At 41.2% G+C, this 22928-nt stretch overlaps 1 protein-coding gene across 7 annotated transcripts in view; it reads right to left on the bottom strand.

Moving 5' to 3' along the window:
* Positions 1-786: 786 nt before the first annotated feature.
* Positions 787-22928, bottom strand: part of mid1 (midline 1) — a 35426-nt gene continuing 13284 nt past the window's right edge. For 5 of the 7 annotated variants that reach the window (XM_074659171.1, XM_074659174.1, XM_074659173.1 and 2 more), the window contains exons 2-11: positions 15260-15981; positions 12624-12686; positions 8156-8251; positions 7142-7249; positions 5220-5368; positions 5020-5147; positions 3941-4084; positions 3194-3355; positions 2900-3107; positions 787-1877 (exon numbers count right to left, since the gene is read on the bottom strand). In XM_074659171.1, the coding sequence (XP_074515272.1) occupies positions 1529-1877; positions 2900-3107; positions 3194-3355; positions 3941-4084; positions 5020-5147; positions 5220-5368; positions 7142-7249; positions 8156-8251; positions 12624-12686; positions 15260-15925 (2073 nt within the window). In that variant the 5' untranslated portion in view covers positions 15926-15981 and the 3' untranslated portion in view covers positions 787-1528. Of the gene's footprint in view, positions 1878-2899; positions 3108-3193; positions 3356-3940; positions 4085-5019; positions 5148-5219; positions 5369-7141; positions 7250-8155; positions 8252-12623; positions 12687-15259; positions 15982-17567; positions 17784-22928 lie in introns of those variants that run through there. The other 2 variants (XM_074659169.1, XM_074659175.1) reach the window with 2 other exon arrangements.

The following is a 22928-nucleotide window of genomic DNA, read 5'->3' as shown; positions in this document are numbered from 1 at the left end:
TCTCTTCTCCAACGTGCTCTGTATAAAAATGTAATTTGGTTTTGCACTATGATGCTGTGGTCGTATGGCATTTTTTATCAGGCAAATTATATATTAACCTATGCACACCAACATATTACTTGTTTATAATAAAAAAAATGCTGTAGTTTTAATTTTTTTCCAAAATATTTTCCCTATGTTACTGACAAATTAGGTTTGTCTAAAATATATATATATATTTTTTGTACTTAAAGAGCTATAATTGTTGTCAAAACCAGAACTATGTAGCGATCAATTGTGATTACACAAATGTCTTCCAGTATTTCTTTACAGGCAAACGTGTACACATCTCAAAATCCAACAAAATGCTGGTGGCATGACACGGAGGAGGTATGTGTTCACGTATTACAGCTCTGTCTGCAGGGTGTCTCACAGGGAGGTCACACAGAGTTCAGATTTTTTTTTCTTTTTTTTGCTCTTGTCTACTTTAGTTGAAAGGGGATGCTGCAGAATTCAAGCCACATTACTCCAGAACAAAAAGAGATGTCAGAGCAGATCTTGTCAAAAGTCGTATTTTGGCTCAGTGTGGGTCAGAGCGGGTCCTGCAAAGCAAGACTGACACTTTTCTCTATGGCGGTGCTGCTGTTTTCTTTTCACTGCAGCGCTGTGAGAGCTTGTTCAAGCTTTAATGAGGGATCAAGTATAAATGAGTGTAAACAACAAGTGTTCAGCATATTAAATCTGTACACTATCTACCCGAGAGACATTCTTAGCATGCGGTAAAACTAGGACAAATCACACAGGAAATCAAATGAAGTCACTTTTATTACATCTTGTCAGAGAGAAACTTAAATGTGAAAAATGTGATGAATGATCTCATAATGCTGAACTGTACTCATTTACAGATAATAAATATTTGAAAATTGCTGAACTGACTGATTTCACATTAGTGTGAAACTGTCGTTAATTGTTGTTATCTGATCTATTTAAGTGCTTTTTTTCCTTACAAAACTATGACAAGGAAACGTTTGCATTACGTTACAAGTGGCTTAGAAATACATTTTAGAGTGACAACTTCTCAAAGTGCTGTGAAAAATCTTTCAAAAACATTACATTTAAAATAGCCAATAATACAAACCTCAAGAAACATTAGAGTCAGACAGTGCGCTTGTCACTCGCACTTAAAGGTTTATCATCACCTTTCATACATGAATGGAAAAGCGTGTAATATGACATGTAATATGAAAAATCTGTAGTCTATTTGAAAATGAATTTCAAACTATAAGCAAACCCTTAAAACCATCCAGCAGTGTAATGTACATACATGTGCAAAGCAAAGAAATACATCTACAGTTGCGTGTAAATCATTTCTTAAATAATTCAGATTAATTTCAACATAGGCTTGATTAGGAATGTACACTATTAATTGCATCTTATTCGGTTACTGTTTATATGTTGTCAACAGTATGAGGCCATAACAGTCAATCGAGGTGCAGGCAGTCTGGTCTGTTTTTGGGTACACAAAGAAAATTCAGCAGGACAGGTTTTGTCAGTTGTTGTAGTCCATCCCCTCTAAGTGATCTGGGATGGGCAGCCCTGTGAGGACCGTTAAACACCTGTTCCACACGTTGAACACGGGGCAGACTGGCTGAGCAAAGGCGATATCATATGTGTGCAGGTGCTGAGAGCCGACGGCGTCGTAGAAAGACAGAGATCCAGAGTCATAGTCCAGCAGCACTCCGAGGCGACGCAGGTGGGGTGAAGGCTCGATGGGCATCTCCTTACAGTTGTGACGCACCACCCACGAGTTGTTGCACCTAGACAGCACCCAGGAGGAGGAGTTTTTGCCAACCCACTCGTGTTTTGGTGCTGACTTGTATGCAATGCCCACTGCAAACCTGCATGCCCAATGGAAAATAAAAACAGTGAGATTTCATAAATACCTGTACATTTCTAGCATTATCAATAAATAATTAACCATGCTAGAGGCTCTGCAAGGTTGTACTAATGCACAGTGGTGCTTGAGCTAAATGCTAACATCAGCATGTTCATGTTAACATACTGCTGTGTAGCAAGTCTAATTTTTACCATGTTCACCGTCTTAGCATTCTAACAGTTGCTAATTAGCAATAAACACAAAGTGAAACTGAGGCTGATGGGAATGCCATTATTTTTGTAGGTATTTGGTCATAAATCAAAAATATTGGACAGATTAAGATTTTGACCTGAAGTTAAAGGTACAGTGTGTAGGATTAAGCGGCATCTAGTGGTGTGGTTGCAGATTGCAACCAACTGAGTATCCCTCCGCTCATTCCGAAACCATGGTAATGCTGTTCACCTTGCTAAGAGGTCATCCTTACCATGATAACACTACTTAAGGAGCAATGGAGGTCAGGCTGCGGCTGGCGGTACCACGGTTTTGCACTCTGCAGCTCACGTTACCGCAGAATCACAAGCGTGGAGAAGAACTACGGTGGCCTTCAGGTAACATAAAAGCGCGAAAGGCTCTCTTGGACCCGCTCCCTATGTAGATATGAAAGGCTCATTCTAAGCTAAGGAAAATACGATTCTTAGTTTCAGGTGATCATACACTTATGAAAACATAGTTATGAATATTATATTCCATTTCTGCTAATAGAGCCCCCAAAATGTTACACAGTGGCCCTTTAAAGGCTTACCCAAGTTATTACAATTCATTCTGTGGTGAACATGAATGTCTGTACCAAGTTGCTCGGAAATACATCAGATAGTTGTCGAGACATTTCACTGAAAACCACTAATGTGGTGGCGTTAGAGCAAAAGTAAGAGGATTAAGAAAGTCATTAAGATCCATCCTCTGGGGACCATGAATGTTTGTACAAAATTTAATGGAGTAAAAGGTACACCGCTAGCGTGGCTGAAAACAGGTAAATGTTTTTACCATGAGCTTCCTCCAATCAGAGCTTCCCAGTAATGGCGGCCGCTGTCGATGTAGACATTTCCTGTGACACCGTAGCTGCTGTGGCTGGTGAAGCGATCCTGACTGTGGCTCTTCTTGGACGACGTCTCGTCCCTCTCCACTGTCAGGTTGTCATGGGAGATCCTCAGCTTCCGGTGAGCTGACTTTGGGTCCAACTTGAATGGTTGACCTTAAAGAAAGGAGGGAAAATGCTAGTTTCTAACATGCTTTACAATTGTCATGGAAAATGAATTATAGAATGAATACTTGACATACTGTTGGTCTTGAGTTTCCCTGGTTCACTGCTGCGGCTTCCAGCCTGGTTTATGGACTTCACTATGAAAATATACTTGGTACCACACTGGAGCCCGTGCACGGTGTAGTGGTTTTGCTTGATGTTTGGTACGATCATCCAGCTGTCAGCAGAGTTACACAAACCTGCAGCCCAGACAGACAAGAGAGTCACCGACAAAGAACAAACCAATTTGAAAATTTCCTATCTGTTGAGTTAGAGCCTCAATCAATGGGACAACACAGCGTAATTATATGTCTTTCAATCTATAGCTGCTATTGCTGACTCATCAAATATAGTCGCATTACCACTCATCCAAGTGGGTTTGAGCACTGAGCCAGATGAGAATAAATTGCTTGATCGAGCATGTTGTGACCTTGTTAGAGCAATCAATTCAAACAGTCTGCTGCTCATTTCAACCCCGAGATAATATTGAACTTATGAGTTGCATCTGGATGTAAATCCAGTCTGATTGAGCTGTTGTTTTTTTCTCCCCATGTCCCTTGCTAGACACTGCAAAAATTGCAGTGTATTTTGGTAACATCTCATTACCCATAAGAGCCAGGACAGAGCTCTCCTCTCCTGCTGCCACGACACAATATTATGTTTTGGATATTGTAACATAGCCCCCAAACAATTTAAAGTCCTTGAGTGAAATCCCTCTCGAATCCCTCCATCATTGTCATAAACATTACACCGCACTCCCACCAGAGAGCTGCGTATAGACTTACTGACAACGTTAGATTGGCTGGTGAAGATGGCGTACTGAAGTTCATATGATACAACAGCGAATTCATCATCTGACGTCCAGTGAACTGTGATCGTGTCGTATGAAGCCGTACATAATTCCTCGCGGATTATGGGTGGATTTGGTGCTGCAATCGGAAAACAAAAGACAAATGTTTTTTTCTGAGACAGTAATGAAAGCTGAGTGGATTCCATTTCACACACAACAACATAAAAAAACCTCACAATACGATGCGGGGACCAGTGGTGGTAAACAGCACCATCCATTTGTGTCATTTTAGTGTAATTAAGCGAGGTTGCGGTGCCCCAGCTATTACAGCTACGGCCCCCATGCAGAGTTAAATTCACGCTGCACAACAGGGGCTGAGCATAAACAATCAAACCTGTTTCAGAAAATAAAGCTTAACTGTAGCCTAACATTCGTGAGCTTTTAAGCTTTTTTTCTGTCGCTAGGAGGCGCATAATTGAAATATAAATTTCTATCCATGCCAAAGCCTTTAAATTGTATGAATTTCTAATTGAAGGATGAGGTGAGGGTAGTTTTAAATGCACCGTTTGGATAAAAGGAACACAACAAATCATCTAGTTTCAAGAATTATTATAGAGTGTGAGTGAAAAACTGCCTGTAGACCGCAGTGATTGACCAATCAGAATCCAAGTATGCAACAAAGCCGTGTAACAAGTAAGGGATAATGTACAACGAGCCGGTCATTGTTGTGAAATAAACCCCTGCAGGGCAATGCCGCACCCCGATGCAAAGCGGAGGGGTCTTATATCACCCTGAAGGGGTTTATTTCACAACAATGACCCGCTAGCTGTACATTATCCCGCTTATAACACGGCTACTTACTTAAGAAATCAATAGTTTGACACAAAAACGGTCTGACAGAGTCCGACATCAGAACTGCGCCCATAGCAACGGTCTGTTATACATAGCAACGGTCTGTTATAAAGAAATAACAGACCGAAGGCCGCAGTGATTGACCGATCAGAATCAAGTATCCAACAAAGCCGTGTAAAAATAAATAAAAATAATGTGCTTAATTTGCGAGACCCTACTCACCTGTGAGGTAATCCAAGCCTTCTAGCATTTTCTTCTCCCTCGTGAAGTCCAAAGCAAAAGTATCAAAGGTGTCGTTCAGGTTAATTTCTGGTAACAGGATTTGAGAGGAGGCCGTTGCCATGGAAACTCTGTAATAAAGAAGTATATTATTAGATGGTGACTGTTTTATATCTGTTGTTAGTGCTTCTTTGTTCCCTCACCTCTCGCAGGTGTTTTTAGCCGTTTGGAGGAAGCGAGCGTGGTCCGTCTCCTTGAGGGTTATGTCGGCCTGAGTGATGAGGGAGGAGGACCTCTCGATGCACTGCTTGCAGCTGGCTATCTGCTGGGCTAGTTTCCTCATCCGCACAGACTGGGCAGAAATAAAAGGACATGTTGATGGATGAAAAGCTTGGTAAATAACCAGCCTTACTGTATGAGGTACCAACCAGCCAGATGCTTGATTTGATTTTACCTCACTTATTTAGAAAACCCTACTGCGAAAAAATCGGATTTACACCTTTGACAATTTGATTTTTCACTTGTGTAATACCCACGAGACCGTGAGCTTCAACCTGTTCTACAAGCTGGCACGAGAGGTGTATGTATGAAACATCCCTCATAACACTGCCATAGTAACCAGACCCTCGTATCCCACATCTGTGCCTCATTGGTTTAGTGGTTGAAAGCAGAACCTGACACGAGGCACGGGGTGAGGAAGGAAAGAAACCTCGTCCAGAGAGGGCCATCACAGGAAGCAGGGGCTGATCTTACTGTGACACTGAGCATGGCACAGCATGCCACTGCCTCTCTAATGGCATCTAACGAGGGAAAAGGAAGGGAAATGATTCAGGAGGCACAGAATAAGCACATTAAAATGATTAAATGTGCCAGAAGTACTCCGGAGCTGAGGGCTGATACTGAAGACAAAACACAGCAAAAACCTCTGCAGTCTGGTGAGTGTTTCAGCACAAACAGCTTGTAACAAGTATACTAAAACCACATGCAAGAATGTAACCAAACACATCTGAGGACATGTTGCCACCAGCCCCCTGTCTGAGGATGAGTGATTTTAAATGAGCTGAGATGGCAGAACGCTTTCTCTGAACCATCAGTGCCATCAATTATATGTATTTGCAGGGCACTTACGCAGGGCAACAAAGGTAGACAAAATAACCAAAAAGCAGAAATACCTTCAGAACAGCAGTAAATATCATTATAATTAACTGTTTTTTCAGAGATTGCTAGGTATTTATTTTCAGAGAAATCTGATGCTTAGCTCCGTGACTCAAATGTAATGCTAATAAATGAGAGGCACAAACCGGGGCTAATCTGGGACCCGCTAAAATCTAGCGAAGAGATATAGTTTTTTGTGCATGTTAAAGGTCTGCAAAGTTATCCACGCCAAAGAGAGTTACTGTCCCCCTCAGAAACACTGCTCCCAAACTGCCAGAAACGCCTTGCTTGAAGTCTTGCCTTTTCTTCCGTAACGTGGTGATGTCACCATGTAACACATTTACATAATACCTGCCTAGCGGCTAGTTTGGCACGCCCTCAAATAAAGCTAGTTAGAGCGGAGCTGTATTGGAGTCTGAAGAGCTTGGTTCGATTGACCAATCACAACAGAGCAGGCCAGCTGACCAATCAGAGCAGACTGGGCTTTTCAGGAGGGGGGAGGCGGAGCTCAAACAGAGTGTTTCAGACAGAGGGTGAAAAGAGTTGCTGCAGCACAGCCGGTATGAGAAAAATAAAGCGTTTTTTGAACGTTAAAGCATGCAAACATGTTCTAGTACAAAATCTAAATACAAGTATGCACCTGAAAATGTGCATAATAGGTCTTCTTTAATGTGCTGAACTGAGTAAAAGCGTGATTTCTTATGGATTAAACATTTTATTTGTAAGAAGAAAAATGTCTTTTTGATTCTTTCTAAAGTGACATAATCTCACCTTAAAATGAACATTTTGAGGAGTTTTATTTTACCCCACAACGGTGATTTGTTATTGCTGTATTCTAATAAAGAACAGCCTGCTTGGGTGCTGAGCTGTATGCTAGCTTGTCAGCTGTGGTTAGGTTATCAACACGCACAAGGTGATAAACAAACAAACAAACAAAGGTTATCGAGACACAAAAGGTGATAAACGGTACCTTTCCCTCCTTTATCTTGGTAGCTATGATTTGTCTTCGCTGCTGTATGATATTAATCAGCAGGTCACACTCCTCAAGCAGCTTGTTTTCTTGTCGCGACGCATTTACCTAGACAGGACAGAAGCATAGATAAGAGACAGTCAATTTTGTAATTAATTTGCTTTGACAAAATGTTTTGCTACTCGATGTGCAGGTTCATTTGATTAAAACATTTTGAAATACATTATTGACAGGATAATTCATTATATGCAAACACCATGTGATGGGAAAACCACTGTGGATTTAGATGATAATTCTGCACATCTCATGTTGGGTAGGATGGAATAGCAATCCGTCAACCGTGTGCAGAGTTTGTCTTTTTATCCCAAACACATGCATGTTCACAGCCATTGCAATTAGGGCTGCAACTAACGATTATTTTCATTATCGATTAATCGATTAGTTGTTTGGTCTATAAAATGTCAGAAAATGCTGAAAAATGTCAATCAGTGTTTCCCAAAGCCCAAGATGACGTCCTCAAATGTCTCGTTTTGTCCACAATGCAAAGGTATTCAGTTCACTCTCATAGAGGTGTAAAGAAAATATTCACATTTAAGAATCTGGAATCAGAGAATTTTCACTTTTTTGTCTTTAAATATTACTCAAACTGACTAATCGATTACCAAACTAGTTGGAGATTACTTAAATAGTTGACACATAATTGATTAAGAGATTATTTTTTGCAGCTCTAATTGCAATGAATGTGTACACAATATTTGATTTAGCTTTTTGGGGACTATCTACTACTTTTTTTTTCAAGTTCATGTATACATACTGTATATGGCTTACATTTGCTCTGGAAATACTCCAGCAAAGTGCATGCACATTACAGAAATGATTGATCTGTAGACTAATGAGCACTTAATCTTGTTGACATAGTGATAAGCCACTCTCAGATACAGCGATTCATCACTGTGTCAATAATTTAATGAGTTGGAGCCCGCACCTGAAAGCGAGCAGATAAACAAACCTCACCTCCACATGTTGGCAGGTTTGGATGAGTTTGCCCATCAGACTTTCCAAATCACTGGTCCTCTTGATTAGACTGCTGAGGTTGGAATCCAACGCTTGCTGCAAAAACAAAATTGAAAATGAGTATTTCGTTACACACTTTAGCCCCCCTCATCAAACTGTAAACAGCTGAATAAATCTTGGAGGAGAGTTAGGTGAATGGGAACATAAGGAGCGTATTTGGTTGGAGCGTAATGGACACAGGAGAGGACACACTGGATATGACTGGTCACATTTGGGCTGCGATCAGTGAAACCCACCCATCCCACCCCACCCAACCCCATCCTCCCCGTGTGCCAGAGATCCCATCGTACTGCCTGCTGAGGCCACGGAGCTTAGCGGAGCATCTGCCAGTGATTTGGACAACTAAACCCCGGCTGTGTTAATCACTGACTCAGATCAAAGGCTTATGTTTCAAGCTTAATCTCTGACTGTAATTGGGTGGCATGATGACTGTGTGCCGTGGTAGAACATCTTCTGATGTATAAAATTATTCCTCTTAAATAGAAGATTAATGTGTAATTACATCGTGCTATCGATTCATTCAATGAAAATTAAATGTAGTCCCGCCAAAGACAGAGGTGTGGAAAATGCTGTAACTCGAAAAAATGATTGGCAGGTGTTTTAATACGCACACTAACACCAACAAATAAAAAAATCTAAATTATTAGTCATGTGTGAAGCCGTAAGAAGCCCACGCTTTCAATTGAATCAGATAAAAACAGAAAACTGCCTGTTTTAATCTATTATTTAAAGACTTTGATATTAATGAATTGATGTCTGAGAGGTTCACATTGTAAATGGTATAAAATAGAAGATGGATTCAATATTCAATTCATCTCCATATGTTGAAAGCACGACAAACATTATAAAATGTTTCACAAATACCAAAAATATGATTGTGAGCTTCATGCCGGATTTCCCTTGATTAAAAACGAAATACTGAAAATAGAGCCGCAACGATTAATCTATTAGTTGTCAACTATTAAATTAATTAATCGGCAACTACTTTCATAATCAATTTATCGGTGTAAGTAATGTTTTATGAAAAAAAATCTCTGATTCCAGCTTCTTAAATGTGAATATTTTTTGGTTTCTTTACTCCTCTATGACAGTAAACTGAATATCTTTGAGTTGTGGACAAAACAAGACATTTGAGGACGTCATCTTGGACTTTGGGAAACACTGATCGACATTTTTTACCATTTTCTGGCATTTTATAGACCAAACAACTAATCGATTATTCGAGAAAATTATCAGATTAATCGACAATGAAAATAATTGCTAATTGCAGCCTTAGCTTTAATTGATTATTAAAAATCTTAGATATTAATGAATTGATGTCTGAGAGGTTCAAATTGTAAATACTATAAAATCCAAGATCTATTCAATGTTCAATTTATCTCCATATGTTGAAAGCACAAATATTATAAAACTTTTCCCTTCAAAAAAAACAAATTTCACAAATACCCCAAAAATATATATCGTGCCTGACTTCCCTTGATCAAAAATCAAACAGATAAAAGAAGAGATCAGGGAGGCATGTAAAGATCCAAAGGTTGTTGCCTCTTTCAGGTGAGACGTCTCACATTGTGATTTCATAAGGTGGGTGCGTCACTGTGTACTAAAATAGCAGAGGCTTTATTTTACCGCTCTCACAAATATGATTTATTCATATGGAATAGAAGGTGATGAAAGCCTTTTCAGATGCTGACTTTTAGGTACAGGTGAGGCGAGTTCAAAACTTTTAAAGTGGACGCATGAAACATGACATATTAATCTAACTGATGTTGAATATAGCCAAATGTATACAGTTAAAACTCTCCACCCAACAATTTTGTTGTTTGAATATGACAAATATCACATGAAGTCAGACTGAGAGATGGAGAGCAAATGGAAAAGGCGGAAAGTGCGAGAGACACTTTGATGTAAAGGTATTTCTCGATGTGCCTAAAATACGGCTTCTCCTGCAACATTAATACTCTCCTCTGTGTGTTTAGACAGCTCTCTCTCTAACGGACGTCTCTTTCCTAGAGTCATTTAAAGCTGATGAGAGGAAAGACTAGCAGCTTCCTTTTGTACGTGAATGCTTCTGGTCCCACACCTTTGCTTTGGCCAGCCTCTCTTCCTTCCTCTCCCAGTCGTGACAGGTCACTGACAGGACCCTGAGTTTAATCCTGTGTCAACATTAGAAATTGTACCCATTGTCAGAGTGTGCCACTTCATCCTGTGAACACCGCGGGCCCCGTTACACATCTGTACTCTGTTACTGTTTAAGCTTTCATTGAATCAGAAACACGTATCATAGTGTGGTATTCTAGTGTACAAATATGCACTGTTATCTAGTATGCATTAACTCAATGCACTTCATTAAAAGCCTGATTACTGTGTTTTGGCTGGACTGCAGAGGGTCAGCCCTACAAATGCAAAAGTCCGTCACTGAGTGACTGACTGAGTGATGAAGTTACAGGATTGGTTGGCCGAGCGTTGGAGTTTCGTCATTCGCCTTTCAACAGAAGACAATCTGGCGACCTGTTTTTTTTCCCGAATGGGCAATGGGCAAAAGGTTATTCTCCATTTCCCCCATTGCATGTTGGGATATACCCCAGCCACTAACCTGACCCTAAATAATAATAAATTGACATAAAGAATGTATGACTGATGAATAATACCAGATATAATACCAGACCAGGATCATGTCACATACTGCCAAAAACAGACTGAAGGAATTATTGCATTATACATGCTTGCACACACATACACACACACCAATGTCACAACATCCCCTGTGTGGGAATTTCTGAGGCACTGTGGCTGTAAACATGTGTTTGGAAAAACCAGCAACTATGAACGAGCTCAGCTGCACGCCACCTGGGTCCTGTCCTGCATGCCAAGAGGAAAAAAAATATTTCTCTCTAAGATGGGAATTGCTGTTTCCTCTTCTGTCACTTGAGGCCTCTAACAATGCAGTTAAGTGCACATAATATGAGGTCAACAAGATGTAAAGAGAAATAAAAACAACAACAACAAATTGGTAGAATATATCCCATTGTAAAATTAAGCAAGGATGTAGGAGGATATTATAAAGGAGAGCAAACAGATCATAGCTAGTGAGTCTTTAAGAAGATAAAAGACTCTACTCTCTAACACCCTACTGGCTTTAACCACCTGGAGAATGTGCTTATTAAAAGATATAGCACAATACATTAACTACTTCACCGAATAATGAAAACACAAAGTAGTATACTGAAATTGTCAGATTAAAGCTGCAGTCAGTAATTTTGAGCAAATATGATATAAAGTTATTTTTATGAAACTGTAACTATATCCTGACAGTAGTGCATAAGACAGATGATCTGTGAAAATCATGTTCCTTTGTGTCCTCCGGTGCTCCTAATGGCATTGGCAAGATTTCACAGCAGCCAAAGGAAAACAACCAATCACTGCTCGCAAAACTCCTGAACTCCGACCAAACGGTCAAACTAGGCAGCGCTGATCAAATATGAATCAATATTCTGTTACTGTAATGCCTATTTCTCGCCTCAAATGTTTTCAGAAACATCTCGTAGTGTACTGTTTAGCTGTAAAATTAGAAAGTTTGCTCCGGCCATAGGGCGGTGTTTAGTTTTGGCTTGACTGTTTTCAACGTGGCGGCCAGGTCACAAACGTTCTCATTTTAAGGCTAAACAGTAGGGCTGTGTATTGGCAAGAATCTGACGATACGATTCGTATCATGATACAGGGGTCACGATTCAATATATTGCATTTTTTTTCAGTTTAATTTTAGGAAAACTTTCATAGTATGAAGAAAAAAACAGAAATACACCATTTTAGAATAGGCGAAAATAACACATTTGTACTGCATGCAAAAAACGGCATGGTTTTTGCCCACAACTGCATGTGATTATCATAAAGTGGGCATGTCTGTATAGGTGAGACTCGTGGGGTACCCATAGAACCCATTTTCATTCACATATCTTGAGGTCATGATTGGTACCAATGAATTCCAATGAAAATATTTGAGGTAAGAAATAATCATTACAGTAACAGCATCGTGATTCATATTTAATCAGCGCTGCCTAGTTTGACCATTTGATCGGAGTTTCGTGAGAAGTGATTGACAGCTGCGTTACAGACTGCTCGGCTCTGACTGGTTGTTTTTGTTCCGGCACTGTGAAATCTTGCAAATGCCATTAGGAATCACTAGGAGGACACTCATGGACTACTGTCAGGATATAGCCCCAGTTTGATCATATTTATCATTACTGACTGCATCTTTAATAACCACCAAGGCTACATTAGAGCTAACCGGTTGCAATTCTGTTGGTTTTCAAAGGATAAAGCCCTTGAAAAGCAACATTTAGGTTTAGTTTTTTTCCCATAAAACAAATCTGTCCCTGAATGTGGAGATAAACAAAATGATGCTGATCACCTGGTCTGCCTCCTGGTGTGAATGACCACGCCCCACCACACAGAGAAAGCGGCCAGGCGATTTCTGCACAATGACAGCATGATCAGACAAAAGGAGACAGGTTAAGACTGCACCTATCTTGCCAATACTGTTGCAAAGAAAGAGAATGCCTGCATCCCAGTTTCTACTGTGACCAAGCATTGTGAAAGAGAGGAACGAGCACACAAAAGAGGTTTCGAGTGTTACTTGTGATACAGTAAACCCCCCCCCCCCCTTTTGTGAGTCATGCATGGACACTGTGAGTGCTTGTGAAAAGAAAGCAGGCCCTCATTTTTATTTCATGCAGTGGATGCCATGCAACTCTCAGGATACACTATTCATGTGTAATAATAAAAGTTCAAAACAATTAAAATAGCAAATATTTTGATAATTGCTTAAATTTTTTTTCATAGAGTAGGTCAAATCTAACTTATTATTTCAATGTCTAAGGCTTCACACTAAAGCTCCGCTGCATGAATCGATTGCCTTGTCATGGACTATAAAATTATCCCCTGAGGGTGCTGGAGACATGATAGAGACCGAAACTGTTTTGACAAAGCACTGACCCGCTAAGCCAAATTCTCCCTCTGATGATAGAAGCTGATTCACTGTATGTATCTATAATGGAAAGAATGCAGAGCCACCTTTTTATATGCTCCAGCTAACAGCATCTCCTCATGCCTTATTGATATCGGCCCATCTGCTGAAAGTGAGCACTTTTTCCACTTAACCTAAAAACTGTGAAAGCATACTCTTGCATTGGGTGTTATTGCATTTAAGACTGGTAAAGAGAGAGACAACCTCCAACTCACTTCACTTATACTATTTGTCGTATTTGGCTTATGATACATTTGGTCTTAAAGGATAAGGCAGGTAATATTCTATTGATTTATTTTTTAATTGTAAACAAATCTCATGAAAAGACCAAAATCAAGCCCCAAGCCCATATTAACAATGTGAATCTTAAAAACAAATCAAGATAGCAAGGTGTATAAATAGCACGACATTACACGAACATCCCCATGTCATGAGGATGCATTTTAGCCTTTTCGCGTGTAATTCGTACGCCACGCAACAAAACTACGGTAATGTCTGCAGCTAGCTGGAGGCAACAAAACATCATGGTTGGGCTTAAAATATGTACATGAACTAAGTAAAATACGTACGGAAACTATGTAACATAAGTACGGAAAACAAATCACAAACGCTACTAAAAAAAAAGGCACAAATGTCACTAACGTAACTTACAAAACAAACACCGGTTTCCTGGGTAAAAGTTGTGTATTTGTTGGACCCATCCTTCTCCTCACCCGCCCACCATAAGCGGTCTTTCTCACTTTTTATTCTACGTCACTAGCTCTGAGCGTGGCATATTTACACAGATGCGTTTACATTGGACTACATGTACAGTACAGACTGCATGGCGTACAAATGACACGCCAAAAGCAAGAAAGGCGTTCGTATGTTTTAGCAAACGTTACTCAAAGAGAAGAGTCTTTGCCGGGAACTATTTTCAGCCGTGGAACTGCTACGCTTTAGCGAGAATCCCCTGCAGTGTGGGATTGAGTCAAAATAAACTACAGTGCCTATCGTAATGAGGGAACATGTCACCCAGTGCAACGATGTGACTCAAGCTATATCAGGCACAAACTTGTTAGAAGGATCAATTAATGATCGGTTTTGGTCGGTTTTCATGGGATTTGTTGACAATAAGAAAAATATAGAATATCACCAGACATGCACATTATTGTAAATTCTAATTGAGTGAGGTCATTTTGTAGTGTTAGTTGTTTTATATTGTTTATCATGGGAAGTTTACGGTACACTGTGTGTGAAGATTTGCTAAAAGATAATGCTTGCTTGATTTACAATAATAAACACAAATGCATCTCACTTGCCATACGATTATGCATTATTAACTTATTTGTATTTGCGAGGAACATTACATTGTATTCATCATGTGGCAGAAGAGTCTGATTTAATACATTTAGGGCCGTCTTTGACCAAAGAAATTCTTAGTCGACTAACACCGAGTTTCTCCACAAAAACAAAAAATCACACAAAAGCACCACTTTAAATCCTGAGACCAAAACGTCAGGTTAGTTGTCTAATCGACTAAGAGGGGGCAGCCCTAAATACATTTTTAACAAAATATTAGAGATGGGTTTTGATAGTGTTTTATCAAATCTAAATGCAGTATCAAATTCACTTGGATTGGAGACCATTGGATGGTTCAGATAAGCTGCAGTGAAAAGCAACTAATGACCAAGGTTACAATACAAAATGCTGGTTTTCAATAAATCAAAATTTCTGTATTAAAACATATTTTGCTACAAGTACAAGACCAAAAACATAATCATCGCAACTTTTTATAATTTGCGGATGAACTGGTTTATCTCAGTGTCTGCGCACATTTCTACATTACTAAAATCAAACCGCTCAAAAGCTCACTTTATTATAATGCTACACTGTCATACTGTGGTTACTGTATAAAAAGAGGTTTTGAGCAAATACATAGATCAGCTTTTTAATTCTGCGGGACTACAATCAGTAGGAACAGTTTTCTTCAGTGCATCATAAATCTCCCAGCATTCCTCGAACTACAGGTCATTTCTTACCTTGAGTTTGTCAAATCGGTCACCGAGGGCGGCCACGTGGTGGTCCCGGTGTCGGCCGACCAGCTTACACAGCGCGCAGATCAACTGTTCATCTGTCACACAGTACATGTTGACCTTCTCGTCCTCATGCTCCAGACACATGAGCCCTCGCATATGGGAGTCCAGCAAGGGCTCGATTAGACGGTGGCCCGTGAAAGGCTTCTTGTTGGGGTGGGTGGCCTTGAGGCACTCGTCGCAGTACGACACCTCGCAGGTGACGCAGGTCTTCACGGCGTCCTGAGGAGGGTCCTGCTCACAGAACTGACACTGCACCCGTTTGCCGGGAGAAGTCATGGCTCCGACGTCGGGGACGGCTCGCTCGCGCCGAGTCTCGTTAGGAGAATTAGGTCCGCTTTGGGAAGCTTTCTGGTAGCGGTCGATGATGTTCTGCAATGTGACGTTGCGTTTCAGTCCCTCTAAGCCCCTCTGGCTGAGGGTGATGACATAGCGACAGGTCGGACACTGAAAGGCGCTGATGGACTGAATTGGCTCGCTGGGCGTGCAGTGTGACACAAGGATACGATGGGCACAGTTGAAACAAAGGCTGTGAGCGCAGGGCAAGAGCAGCGGGTCCTCGAAGAGCTCCAGACAGATAGGGCAGGTCAGTTCCGACTCCAGCGTTTCCATCTTCAGGCGAAACAAAGTGAAGTCGTCAGCGAAATCCAGGGAAGCTGATCAGCTATCTGTAAAGATGACACAGAAATGAATTAGACGATGGTGATAGCTATGAAAAGAGTTGAACTGTGGGAGGTGTAAACGCTCCTTGAATAGGAGTTGTCTTTTGGGCCGCTGGTCAGACACTACAAGGTATATGAAGACATGACCTTTGGCCTTAGGAAGTTGTAACCAGCATTTTTCACTATTCTATAGACTAAACAATTAATTAAGAAAATAATCCTTGCCTTGTAGGTTTAGACATTAAGTTTACATAAAAAAATAAAAAAGGCCATCCATATTCTGTCTATTTATTATCATAAGTACCAAAATGATTCATCCCCATCTTGAGTTTCATTTCCATTGCAAACTGAATATGAAAATATAAACATTAATGTATGTAAATATTTGTAAGAGTTATCTGATTATGGAAATGAAGCAAACTAAAACAAGCAAGCAGGAGACTACTCAAATAAAAACATGTGTGTACATGTATCAGACTTCTGTATGGTCCTATTTGGCTGAACTTACAACTCGGAGAATGCAGCAGCGGCTCATTTTAATTTGGCACAGGAATAGTCTGGCCTATCTACCCCCATGCGTTCCTCTCTATACTGTAGTCGGCAGGCCAGCAGGCCGGCGAGGACTGACAGCTCAGCCAAGCAGAAGTGTATTGGCCTGCTTGCTGATGGCTGGGGCTCCACACTATCACAGACACTGAGCCTTTGTTCCCAGCCAGTCAGACACCCCAGCTGTGAGTGGACACACTGTGCTCACAGCGTCTCCCTACCTCCACTCATTATGTGTGAAGAAGGCAAAAGCTCATTATCAGGACGGTCGGCCACAAGTATAGCCTTTTGAAGTTGTGAGGATACAGCAATTACCTCTGAGCTACAGACCTGGGTTTGTTCTTTCCATTCTATTCAAATGTTCACTCACAGACATGCAGCCATCCCACCGCACTGTACGAGACAAGAGGCGATTGTTGCACTTGTCTCCAGTGACTGTGATGCGTCCTTTGTTTCTTCGCTATTTTGTTCTTTAAAGACAAAGCGGCGAATGCAGGTGTCGAGAAGTTATTATCAAACACAACCTCGTCGCTGTGCAAACCCTTCAGTCTTTGACAGAATATGCTAAACATCAAGCCTGTTGGCGCAGATATTGTTTAAAAAGTTATTATTCGTTAACATAATTCCTTTAAAATTTCAGATACTGTTTTGCAGTATGCATATACTGTATATATAAGTAGCCTAAAACCAAACTAATCTCTGTGGCACATGAAACTACACGTCTAACTTTTTAGCCATTTGTTTTAACATGTTTTTACCGTGACACACGAGACAACATCACAGCACATATCAGCCACACTATAGCGGCTATACTCGTTACTCGCCAAACAGGTTAAGTTGGCTTTCCTCAATACAAAATGAATAAAGAGCTTTGTATGACGAACACAATGCAAAAGACGCTAATCCTCTGATGTCATCGCCTGTGGTATGAAATACCCTGAAGTTACAAAAAGCGTGTAAAACAACACTGTGGCAAAGAGCCACGGCAAACTGCCTCACAGCCCTCTTCCAAGCTCTTCCATTCATACACAGTTTACTTTACCCACCGATGGATTTCGCCCCACTTTGTAATGCCGAGACATTTCTGCTGAAGGAAAAACTTTTGACCTAAATCATAAAAATCTATTTATGACAACAAAAAGGCACCGGCCGTGGACCCCAGCATGCTGTAGAGGTCGGCAGAAGTCTTCGCAGCCCCAGTAGTCCTGCAGCAGAGCTGTCATGAAGCAAGAGATTGAGCAAGAGGTAGAAAGCACAACAGGAAAAGTTGCCCGACAATTCCAGGAAAGCCAGCTCCACCTACAGCTGGAGCGCTGGCCGGTATACTGGAAGGAGAGAGAGAGAGAGCAGACAAACAGCGAGAGAGAGAGAGAGAGAGAGAGAGAGAGAGAGAGAGAGAGAGAGAGGCGGAATCAGCAAAGCGGAGGCTCAGGATTGTGCAGAGCCCCAGCCCCATGCCCTCACAGGCAGGTTAGTGTCCTCTCTCAGCCATTCAAAAATTCAAAGCGTCAGTTTCAGGTTTCCTTGTGTGACCGTCCCCTCTACCTTCTAGCAGAACAATGCTGTTGATTGGAACTTTTCTTGGCGAAATACCACAAGGGATTCGGAGAGAAAAGCTGAAGGAACAAACACATCTGAGAGGCTGCAGGAGTCATCTGTAATGTGGGACAGAGGTTTGATACGCCCTCAGCATCCTAAAAAAACAAGGTGACGTGTAGGGCTGACCCGAATGCTTCCAAACTTCGACCGTTGCCATGGTATTCAACCTCCAAATCACTATTCGAATGCTTCGTTTTGATCAATTTTTTAGTAAAAGTATGTAATAATTATGTTTAAATCTCAAAATAGCCCATGAAATAAGGAATAATCCCACAACTTTATTAATAGATGCCAACAGATCCTACACACTAGGGCTGTCCCGAATACCAGTTTTAAGGCTTCGAAGCTTCAGTGAGAAATATTCGAAGGTATTTGAAGCTTCGCGGCGTGGCGTGGCGTGGCGTGGCGTGGCGTGGCGTGGCGTGGCGTGGCGTGGCGTGGCGTGGCGTGGCGTGGCGTGGCGTGGCGTGGCGTGGCGTGGCGTGGCGTAGCAGACTGACATGTTCTTCTGCCTGTCTGTCTCCATTTCCCTTGTTTTAATGCCTGGGACAGCGCTGCTGCCGCACTACTGTACATACACACATATGCACCTCTACACACAACAAACAGCGATATCTGTCTGAGAATAACTAATAATAATTAACAATTTAGTGGGATTATTCCTTATTTCATGGGCTATTTGGGGATTTATACATTATTATTACATACTTATATATAATTTTTATTTTTTTATTTTTAAAAATAGGGTCAGCCCTATATTCAACATTAATTATTATTAGTTATTCTCAGACTGATATCAGTGTTTGTTGTGTGTAGAGGGACATATGTCTGTCCCAGGCACTGAATTGGGGGAGAAGCAGACAGACAGAGAGAAGAACATGTCAGAATGTCACTCTGCTCCGCGAAGATTTGAATACCTTTGAATATTTCTCAGTTTCATAGCCCAAAAAATGGTAATCGGGACAGCCCTAGTGACGTGGAATACATCACAGTCTGTATCTCCAGAGGCTTGTTATATGTAATATGCCTCATGAGTGCCACAATTAACAAAAACACATAGCTCAATAGATGTTATAATAACAGTAAAATAAACTATGTCTATTTTATAAAATCTCCATTCAAGTCACTAAGCATCCTCTCTGACAGCTACAAATGAAGACAAACACTACGGAACATCATCTGCTACGTACAGCTCTGTTCCAGTTGGCCCTCATGTGGGAATCACCGACGTACCATCTGCTAACCATGTGCCTCTGTTTCCAGACACACCCCCACTGTGCTGCATTTGAATCCTCCTGTCATTCAAAAGGAGTCCCCAGAGTGGCTATCATCTCCGAGAGACGACACATACACACTGTAAATATTAAAAGGCGCGCTTAAGCTCAGACAAAGCGGTGGGTGTGAGCTACATCGCTCGGGAGATGCACATGGGAATGTGACAGGCATTCCCCGGGTTTCTATACGGCCTCCAACTGGGATGGAATTTAGTATCATGAGACTTGAAACTGAGGGGAAGCAGACATAAAGAAGTTAAAAACATGAATCTTCTGTTTATTATTCCTCTCTTATGCTTGCACCCGTCTTTCACATTGAAACACAGTGCACTCACACGATCTGTGTATTTTAGGAAGGCTTCTTTGAGTCTACCTCAACACTGATGGACTGTACTGCAGCCTTTAAAAGGTGCAGTGTGTAGGATCTGGTGGAGGTTGCAGATTGCAACCAACTGAAACCATAGTGAACTTCTTCTGTGGCAAGCGTGTAGGAGTACTACGATGGCCGGCGTGAAAACGCGAACGGCTCTCTCTAGAGCCAGTGTTTGGTTTGTACGTTCGGGCCAACGGCAGAAACATGTCGATAAAGAGAACCTGCTCTGTATGTAGTAATAATGTGCGACCGGGTCGACCCAGAGCAAACAGGTCCTGCAAGTTGATCCTCAGGTTGAGCAGGTTTCAGTGAGCTTACCAGAAAATAACACGGGTTTGGGCGGGAGGGTGGCAAATTGAAAAAGCAGCGTTCTGAGTAAGTTATTAATAACTTACAGAAATATTGCATGCAATAGTCCGTCTTCTCTTCTTCTTTCTCCCTCTAACACACACATACCAGCCGTGGTGGCTGCACGTAATTTTAACACATTCTGTCCCACAATGTAATGTCAAGTGGTCGTGGTCATTTCACGTATGTCTATGAGATGACGTTGCGCGCACACACATACCACGAGCCGCGACGCTCAAGTCCGCTCGTCTCTGTCCTTGTCTCGGACCTCAGTCCCGACAGTGCTACTGTGATGCATAAAGTTGGCGGTTTGCAAGTCGGGTTCGGGTGGTTGATTAACGCATATTTTTGCGGGTTGGGCGGTGGGGATTGGCTCTCAACGGGTTAGGTGGGCGCGGGTTACATCACTAGTATGTAGATAAACGGCTCATTCTAAGGTAACGAAAACACAACGATTCTTAGTTTCAGGTGATTATAAGAAACTTATTAGGGCTGTCAACCGATTAAAATATTGAATCGCGATTAATCGCATGATTTTTCCATGATTTATTGCGATTAATCACAATGTATTATTTGTTCAAAATGTACCTTAAAAGGGATATTTGTCAAGTATTTAATATTCTTATTAACAAGGGAGTGGGCAAATATGCTACCTTTATGCAAATGTACTATATATATATATTGCATGTATATATTTATTATTGGAAATCAATTAACAACACAAAACAATGACAGATGTCGTCCAGAAACCCTCACAGGTACTGAATTTAGCATTAAAAAGATGCTCAGATCACAACATGGCAAACCACAGCCCAACAGGCAACAACAGCTGTCAGTGTGTCAGTTTGCTGACTTGACTATGACTTGCCCCAAACTGCATGTGATTATCATAAAGTGGGCATGTCTGTAAAGGGGAGACTCGTGGGTACCCATAGAACCAATTTTCATTCACATATCTTCAGGTCAGAGGTCAAGGGACCCCTTTGAAAATGGCTATACCAGATTTTCCTCGCCAAAATGTAGTGTAAGTTTGGAGTGTTATTTAGCCTCCATCACAACAAGCTAGTATGACATGGTTGGTATGGTTTTCTAGTTTCATATGATACCAGTATCTTCACTCTAGCTTTAAAACTGAGCCCGCTACAACCTAAAAACCACAAGTTGCATTAATGCGCTGTTGTTAAAACAAATTGGTGTTAAAACAAATTTGCGTTAAGCGTAATCGTGTTAGCTTTGACAGCCCTAACACTTATTAATATTATACTCCATTTCTGCCAATAGATCCCCTAAATGTTACCCACTGGTCCTTTAAGACAAGAGAATCACAAAAGCTATATCACTAAAAGCTAATAACCAGAATCCCATGTGAAATCTAGTCTCTAAGAAAACAATCACAAAACACAAAACCAATATGATGTCTTTATACTTTAGCAAATAGTTAGAGGGACAATCTGTGTAAATGTCCTCCTTTTGGAGAACAAATTGGATTCACATTTAATTGTAGTTTATGTGATGCTCAGCAGAATTATGCTTCAAGATGCTTAATGCTCATTGCTGGCAGATATGACAGGTGTGAGACGTATGCTCTTAACTATGCCGCTCTTTTATCAAATGATGAACTCGAGCATCGACTTAACATTTGGGAGTTTTATTTGATTAGGAAGTAATGGCTCATTTAGAGATGAAACAATTACATCGTCTCAGATAGGAAGACAATTTCCTGCTCAAGCACTTTCTAATCCTCTCGGTTATGGTCTTTTATCACCTTTAATGATGGCTCTGAACCATGTACTCAGCGTCTGAGGGAGTGTGATTGCTCTTTGTCTCCTTTCCTGGGGCAGACACCTAACATATTTATCTGTAATCCTGTCTTCACAGCGTGGCCGTGACCAATGTGTGGCCTGTTGCTGCTCCCCAACAGCAGCCAGCTCAGCAGCGGCCCACTCAGGCCTAATGTGATTTACAGCTGTGGCAGCAACAGCCAGCTGATTAGACTGACAAATCTACCTGATCTGCAGCTGCACACATTACTGAGATTAGCCTGGCCCTCACCAAACATCCATCTATTATTATTACTAATATTTAAAGGATTTTGGAGAGCGAGTTAATTATAAAAACATTTAGGCTACTGTAGGTTAGAAAACTCATCTGTCAAACTATGTCCACTCATTTGGCAAGCTGATGTTAGCAGAAAGTAAAAGATGACTCAAATCAACTTTCCATTATAGCTCCCTCCATGAGTGAGCAGGATGTTTTATAATGAAGCTGCAGATGATGAAGACATGGCACTGCAAAATCTATAATGCACATAATGTTTGCAGCTAATGACTTTCATGCATTGACTTGAAATAGAGGTCAAAAGGTCAGCTGAACAACTTCTCTGTGTTTCTTACTGTATGTGCTGTGCAGTCAGGTCATCCTGGTCAACGTCACAAAAGTTGCACCAAACTCTTATTTCCTCTCTTGGCAGGTGGCATATGTGGGAGGAAACACCGCATCCTTTTCCACAAACCACAGGAACTTTACAGAATGAGACTTTCCAAGCAGCCTGCTGCTCATTAGTCCCATAAAGAAGAAGAAATGTCTCACTGCGCACCCAAAACCTACCGTGAGGAAAGTAGTTCCTTCACATCAGAGCAGCTCTTTTAGCATGTTTATCCGTCTCACCTCGTGTGCGGATGAGCGCTTTGTAAACGACACAACAACAACAATGATGGTGTTTTATTGCCGGGGAAGACATTCAAAGAGCGACATCGTGTGGCTGATTTATGAAACGCACCAGACATGTTCAGACACCTTTCTTTTCGAGAGAT

This window comes from Sebastes fasciatus, chromosome 14 (assembly GCF_043250625.1).
Source record: "Sebastes fasciatus isolate fSebFas1 chromosome 14, fSebFas1.pri, whole genome shotgun sequence".
NCBI lineage: Eukaryota > Metazoa > Chordata > Actinopteri > Perciformes > Sebastidae > Sebastes > Sebastes fasciatus.
The sequence above is the reverse complement of the archived record's forward strand: the minus strand, read 5'-3'. Positions and strand labels throughout refer to the sequence as shown.